This window comes from Ylistrum balloti, unplaced genomic scaffold, assembly GCF_031769215.1.
Source record: "Ylistrum balloti isolate Yb309-2 unplaced genomic scaffold, AGI_CSIRO_Ybal_v1 Utg369566, whole genome shotgun sequence".
In the NCBI taxonomy this organism is placed as follows: Eukaryota; Metazoa; Mollusca; class Bivalvia; order Pectinida; family Pectinidae; genus Ylistrum; species Ylistrum balloti.
The window spans coordinates 60,210-68,757 of NW_026781864.1; the positions used below are offsets into that span (position 1 = coordinate 60,210).

The window sequence follows — 8,548 nt, forward strand, 5'->3', positions numbered from 1 at the left end:
GGGGACTCTAAATCAGAGTTACGATGGCTACTATAGTTAACATCTAGTCCTGTACTATCCTAACGGGGACTCTAAATCAGAGTTACGATGGCTACTATAGTTAACATCTAGTCCTGTACAATCCTAACGGGGACTCTAAATCAGAGTTACGATGGCTACTATAGTTAACATCTAGTCCTGTACTATCCTAACGGGGACTCTAAATCAGAGTTACGATGGCTACTATAGTTAACATCTAGTCCTGTACAATCCTAACGGGGACTCTAAATCAGAGTTACGATGGCTACTATAGTTAACATCTAGTCCTGTCTTATCCTAACGGGGACTCTAAATCAGAGTTACGATGGCTACTATAGTTAACATCTAGTCCTGTCTTATCCTAGAGTTACGATGGGTTAACATCTAGTCCTGTAAATCCTAACAGAGTTACGATGGCTACTATAGTTAACATCTAGTCCTGTCTTATCCTAACGGGGACTCTAAATCAGAGTTACGATGGCTACTATAGTTAACATCTAGTCCTGTCTTATCCTAACGGGGACTCTAAATCAGAGTTACGATGGCTACTATAGTTAACATCTAGTCCTGTCTTATCCTAACGGGGACTCTAAATCAGAGTTACGATGGCTACTATAGTTAACATCTAGTCCTGTCTTATCCTAACGGGGACTCTAAATCAGAGTTACGATGGCTAATATTGTTAACATCTAGTCCTGTACTAACGGGGACTCTAAATCAGAGTTACGATGGCTAGATATATCTAAAACCGTCTCCAGTCCTGTATTTTCCTAACGGGGACTCTAAATTACGATGGCTAATATAGTTAAAACCTTCTCTATCCCTGTACTATCCAAACGGGGAATCTAAATCAGAGTTACGATGGCTAATATAGTTAAAACCTTCTCTATCCCTGTACTATCCAAACGGGGAATCTAAATCAGAGTTACGATGGCTAATATAGTTAAAACCTTCTCTATCCCTGTACTATCCAAACGGGGAATCTAAATCAGAGTTACGATGGCTAATATAGTTAAAACCTTCTCTATCCCTGTACTATCCAAACGGGGAATCTAAATCAGAGTTACGATGGCTAATATAGTTAAAACCTTCTCTATCCCTGTACTATCCAAACGGGGAATCTAAATCAGAGTTACGATGGCTAATATAGTTAAAACCTTCTCTATCCCTGTACTATCCAAACGGGGACTCTAAATCAGAGTTACGATGGCTAGATATATCTAAAACCGTCTCCAGTCCTGTATTTTCCTAACGGGGCTCTAAATCAGAGATACGATGGCTAATATAGTTAACATCTAGTCCTGTACTATCCTATTGGGACTCTAAATCAGAGTTACGATGGCTAATATAGTTAAAACCTTCTCTAGCCCCGTACTATCCAAACGGGGAATCTAAATCAGAGTTACGATGGCTAGATATAAAAAGACATGTGAGAGGAATCTTCAACAAGATTTTCAAAGTTATTGTGGTAGATAAAACTCAATGATGACGCTTCATTGCAGTGCCTCTGTACTTCTGTAGATAAATGATTCTAGTATAATGAAATAATGACGGAAGCCACGTAAAAAGTACAAATTTGAACAGTTTTATTTACAAGTTCATCCTATAACAAACTATTCAGTAGTGTCAATCACTACACTGTAAATGTCACTGCTTGCGTAACCATAACCAAAAGCCATATAGACGGAGAAAAAATCTGTCAGAAAGCATTCTCGCTGCTGATAAACACCTTGTAGTGACAGATATAATTAAATTATTGTGCAAAACAATACATAACAAAATATAAAAACATAAACCAGTTAGATAATTGTAATAGTCAATAGACTCTCTAGACAAATCACGTGATAGCATTTATACTTACTATGATTTACATCGTTTTGACGACGAACATATCGTAGTAAAGTACTTGTCTCTACATTGCATACTTTTCTCTGGGTTCATTCTACAAGGTCTTATATCAATATTTGGTAACTCAAGTGACACCGAATCTAGACACACGTTTACTTCAAAATAAATAAATAAATAAAATTCACTGCCAATGTTACTGGTGTTATTCAATACCAACAACTGTAAAAGATTGCTGACCTGATTGGCAGGCTTTTTATAGTCCTAAAATATAGATAGAAACGCATCCTGGCCATATTGGATCTGTTGTTTGTTGCTAACGTAGACAACAAGGGATATTACTCTTTAAACAAGGAATTTTTAATCGAGTTAGTTTTTACTTTAATTCATTATTGATGTTTAACTCACAATGCCAGCGTAAATTTAAAAAGAAAACAACATTTTCTGTTTTGGAATAACATGAAATGAGAAACTGCTCTCAGCAACATGATTCCAACATGATGTCCTCTCCCCTTGTTTAATTCCTTCCGAAGTCTGTAACATACAGATCTCTGTTAACAGCGTTACAACGTCTGGTACAGCTACTGGGGGGTTCGGCACCATTAAACACGACAGTGAGTTATATGAAAGGCTAATACCGATCACCCGATACTCCATCATAGCGAGCCGTGCTCACCCGGGGTGTTAAACGCGAGTTAATGGGCGGAAATATGTCAAATATGTCGCCCCTCAAGTCAGCTTACGCTTGTAACTACCGCCAATAGAGATATAATGGCGTGTTTTATCGAGCGGTATCCATGCTTCTAACGGTGTGGCTTCCTTACCCTAGATTTATGTCGCGAAGTTGTAACATATTAACGGTAAAAGTACAATATCTAATGGTGCCATTGGAATCACAGACAATACCCGTTCAACTGAACATGTATATAAATGATTGATGAGCAGAACGATTTGTCAGCCTTTGATCTTCTGATTGTCATCGATAGGGAGAATTACGTACTGATTCTGTTTATTTCTAACCGACATTTAATTATATATATGTATCTTATGTTTATAGTACGTTATAATTACATAATGCTCGTGGATTATTTATAACTATTATATATATATATATATATAATGTAATACTTAATTATAGAGTGTTATATTACTTATGTAGTGTGTATACTACTTTGTAAGTATATCATGTTTGTACTACTTTGTAAGTATATCATGTTTGTAGTACTTTGTAAGTATATCATGTTTGTAGTACTTTGTAAGTATATCATGTTTGTACTACTTTGTAAGTATATCATGTTTGTAGTACTTTGTAAGTATATCATGTTTGTAGTACTTTGTAAGTATATCATGTTTGTAGAACTTTGTAAGTATATCATGTTTGTAGTACTTTGTAAGTATACCATGTTTGTACTACTTTGTAAGTATATCATGTTTGTACTATCATGTTTGTAGTACTTTGTAAGTATATCATGTTTGTAGTACTTTGTAAGTATATCATGTTTGTAGTACTTTGTAAGTATATCATGTTTGTACTACTTTGTAAGTATATCATGTTTGTACTACTTTGTAAGTATATCATGTGTGTAGTACTTTGTAAGTATATCATGTTTGTACTACTTTGTAAGTATATCATGTTTGTACTACTTTGTAAGTATATCATGTTTGTACTACTTTGTAAGTATATCATGTTTGTAGTACTTTGTAAGTATACCATGTTTGTACTACTTTGTAAGTATATCATGTTTGTACTACTTTGTAAGTATATCATGTTTGTAGTACTTTGTAAGTATATCATGTTTGTAGTACTTTGTAAGTATATCATATTTGTACTACTTTGTAAGTATATCATGTTTGTAGTACTTTGTAAGTATATCATGTTTGTAGTACTTTGTAAGTATATCATGTTTGTAGTACTTTGTAAGTATATCATGTTTGTAGAACTTTGTAAGTATATCATGTTTGTACTACTTTGTAAGTATATCATGTTTGTACTACTTTGTAAGTATATCATGTTTGTACTACTTTGTAAGTATATCATGTTTGTAGTACTTTGTAAGTATATCATGTTTGTAGTACTTTGTAAGTATATCATATTTGTACTGCTTTGTAAGTATATCATGTTTGTAGTACTTTGTAAGTATATCATGTTTGTAGTACTCTGTAAGTATATCATGTTTGTAGTACTTTGTAAGTATATCATGTTTGTACTACTTTGTAAGTATATCATGTTTGTACTACTTTGTAAGTATATCATGTTTGTAGTACTTTGTAAGTATATCATGTTTGTACTACTTTGTAAGTATATCATGTTTGTAGTACTTTGTAAGTATATCATGTTTGTACTACTTTGTAAGTATATCATGTTTGTAGTACTTTGTAAGTATATCATGTTTGTAGTACTTTGTAACTTTGTAAGTATATCATGTTTGTAGTATTTTGTAAGTATATCATGTTTGTAGTACTTTGTAAGTATATCATGTTTGTACTACTTTGTAAGTATATCATGTTTGTACTACTTTGTAAGTATATCATGTTTGTACTACTTTGTAAGTATATCATGTTTGTACTACTTTGTAAGTATATCATGTTTGTAGTACTTTGTAAGTATATCATTGTAAGTATATCATGTTTGTAGTACTTTGTAAGTATATCATGTTTGTAGTACTTTGTAAGTATATCATGTTTGTACTACTTTGTAAGTATATCATGTTTGTACTACTTTGTAAGTATATCATGTTTGTAGTGCTTTGTAAGTATATCATGTTTGTAGTACTTTGTAAGTATATCATGTTTGTAGTACTTTGTAAGTATATCATGTTTGTAGTACTTTGTAAGCATATCATGTTTGTAGTACTTTGTAAGTATATCATGTTTGTAGTACTTTGTAAGTATATCATGTTTGTAGTACTTTGTAAGTATACCATGTTTGTACTACTTTGTAAGTATATCATGTTTGTAGTACTTTGTAAGTATACCATGTTTGTAGTACTTTGTAAGTATATCATGTTTGTAGTACTTTGTAAGTATATCATGTTTGTAATAATTGAATTTCAGAATAACGTTAATGTAAAGATTTCAATACAATAGGAATCGGACAACAGACAACGTTTAGTTTAAATAAATAATCATTATGTTGACATGTTGGTATTTCATTGGGTTTTTTTCATGCGAATGCTAATTTGGCTACTACAATGTCAGTCCGCGGTTTAAATTTGATCTGGAGATGACGGAATGTTGTCCATACATTCATCATTCCGCACTTATCCTTGTCAGGTAGTTGACGAACAATACAATACACAATATTGATACAGAAAGTGATTCTCTAATAAAAGTGACAAATCTCCATTATAGATCATGTAGAAAGGTTTAGACAAAGATGACACTGGATGAAGAGCAATCCATAATATGACGAACACAAATCACGATAGATTTTCTATCCGACATTTCTAAATTCTTTTGTCATAAGTAAATCATAAAATAAGACTAAATCATTATTGTTGTACAGACCAAGATGTTTCACAAACAACTGCCATGAAAATAGGATGTATTAAAGTTTATCCCGATTACAAAATTATTTCCAACTTATTTCATCGATTCATTTTTCTAGAGTTATGTTTTAAACTGTCAGCGGTTTGAAAACTACTTCCGACTTCACGTGAGATTTGTATCCGTCAGTTATACCTCTTGGTCCTCTGTCTGTTTAGTAGGAATATAATACTTTCAATACATTATTACATATACCATTTTTGTGTAATTATATTGAAATGTATGTGTAAATATATATTTAGTTTAGGCTATTGTGCCATGCATTGTGAAAAGCTTTGCTAATATCAGAATTGAAATTAATTTATTATTCATATAATTACATAATGATGAAACAGGAGCTGATGATGACGACAAAGGAGTAGCGGATGATGACAGATGAGAAGATGATGACGACAGAGGAGAAGAGGATGACGACAAAGGAGTAGATTTTGATGACGACAGAAGAATAGGTGATGACGACAGAGGAGCTGATGATGACGACAGAGGAGCTGATGATGACGATAGAGGAATAGGTGATGACGACAGAGGAATAGGTGATGACGACAGAGGAGTAGAGGATGACGACAGAGGAGCTGATGATGACGACAGAGGAATAGGTGATGACGACAGAGGAGCTGATGTTGACGACAAAGAAACCTGATGACGACAGAGGAGCTAATGATGACGACAGTGGAGCTGATGATGATAACAGAGGAATAAGTGATGACGACAGAGGAGCTGATGTTGACGACAGAGGAGTAGAGGATGACGATAGAGGAGCTGAAGTTGACGACAGAGAAGAAGAGGATGACGACAGAGGAGCTGATGTTGACGACAAAGGAGTAGCGGATGACGACAGATGAGAAGATAATGACGACACAGGAGAAGATGATGACGACAGAGGAGCTGATGATGACGACAGTGGAGTAGAGGATGACGACAGAGGAGCTGAAGTTGACGACAGAGAAGAAGAGGATGACGACAGAGGAGCTGATGTTGACGACAAAGGAGTAGCGGATGACGACAGAGGAGCCGATGATGACGGCAGTGGAGCTGACGATGACGGAAGAGGAGTAAAAAATGACGATAGAGGAGCTGATGATGACGACAGAGGAACAGGTGATGACGACAGAGGAGCTGATGTTGACGACAGAGGAGTAGAGGATGACGATAGAGGAGCTGATGCTGACGACAGAGGAGTAGAAGATGACGATAGAAGAGCTGATGATGACAACAGAGGCTGATTATTATGACAGAGGAGTAGATGACGACAGAGGAGTAGATGACGACAGAGGAGTAGATGACGACAGAGGAGTAGATGACGACAGAGGAGCTGATGCTGACGACAGAGGAGTAGATGACGACAGAGGAGTAGATGACGACAATTGAGTAAGTGATTACGACAGAGACAGGGGTGTAGGAAATCACGATAAATGTAGATGGTGACTACGGAGGAGAAGGCGATGGCAAGATAATATTATAACAACAAAGCCTATCGTATGACATAAACCTATTAAATAATAATAATATTAAACCTGGTTTTCGCGGGGATGACAATTTCACTATTTCGCGGTACATTAACGTGACCGTGAAAATCTTATCTGTGAAATAATAAGACAAGTGTGTAATAGATGTCAAAATCGCGAATCATTGATTCGTTAGAATATAAGTCGGATGTATTGGAAGAAAGTCATGCAGATTTTGACCCGTAAAATAGACCAGAAATGCGGTACTTGATTTGTAGCCATGATAGATTTAATTTTCATTTCTTTTAATATGATAAAGATAAAATCGTTTTTATGTTGTATTCAGTGTTAATTTTTTTGTTTGTGTGTATCAAAGTCAAATTGACCTGAATCATTCATCATGGAACGCTTCCCTCAACACAGGTATGAAGAGTCGACAGATTAAGATTCGGAATAGTTCACGCTCCATCGCGTATACCAGGTGTTTGATAGCAAGCTTCGCCGTACCATGGTGGTCCACACCGTCCAATGCTTACCGAAGCGTCTTTCACATTCACGAAAAAACTAGAGACTTCTTTTTCTGTATCTGTACGAAACAAGTCCACTGAAGAAGGAAAACGTGATAATTTCGAGATAAAAGGTTCACATTTTGAACACTGAATTAGAGGCCAGGAAGCGACTACTAGACCGTGACTAACCATCGGTCAGGGTAACAGCCGAGATCCTATTATAACGGCCTACGGCTGTGTAGATACCACACAGCGGTCAGAAACGTCATCTGGACGGACACACGTTAGACGGCATCCAGGAAGCTATCAAGGGATTACCATCTCACCGCTTGTCATTTTAATGTTTTTTTTATACACAATAATCTAGAGAGCACGTAAATGATCCCTCCAAATGTGACACACAAGATATTGGTCGATAGCTGTTATATTATTGTAGATATGTAATGTGTACATTATCAAAGCAACTCGTTCGTATCTGGCTACATGTTTATAGATATAACGGACCTTTTTATAGATGCATTGTACCTACTGATAGATACCATGTAGTATTACTGGAAACATTGTACCTGTTTATACACAATGTACCTGTTGATACAATGTATCTGTTTATATAGATATAATGTATCTGTTTATATAGATACAATATACCTGTTTATATAGATACAATATACATATTTATACAGATACAATATACCTGTTTATATAGATACAATATACATATTTATATAGATACAATATACCTGTTTATATAGATACAATATACCTGTTTATATAGATACAATATACCTATTTTATAGATACAATATATCTGTTTATATAGATACAATATACCTGTTTATATAGGTACAATGTACCTATTTATATAGATACAAAATACCTGTTTATATAGATACAATATACCTGTTTATATAGATACAATATACCTGTTTATATAGATACCATGTATCTGTTTATATAGATACAATATACCTGTTTATATAGGTACAATGTACCTATTTATATAGATACAATATACCTGTTTATATAGATACAATATACCTATTTATATAGATACAATATACCTGTTTATATAGATACAATGTATCTGTTTATATAGATACAATGTACCTATTTTTATAGATACAATATATCTGTTTATATAGATACAATATACCTGTTTATATAGGTACACTGTACCTATTTATA

The 8,548-nt window shown here is 34.4% G+C and overlaps 1 protein-coding gene across 1 annotated transcript; it reads left to right on the plus strand.

Annotated features, from left to right (window-relative positions):
- The first annotated feature begins 5,086 nt into the window (after window positions 1–5,086).
- LOC132556522 (uncharacterized) lies at window positions 5,087–6,632 on the plus strand. Its single transcript, XM_060220967.1, has 3 exons — window positions 5,087–5,136; window positions 5,806–6,005; window positions 6,271–6,632. The coding sequence occupies exons 1-3, from the start codon at window positions 5,087–5,089 to the stop codon at window positions 6,630–6,632; spliced, it is 612 nt and encodes a 203-aa protein (XP_060076950.1).
- The last annotated feature ends 1,916 nt before the right edge of the window (window positions 6,633–8,548 follow it).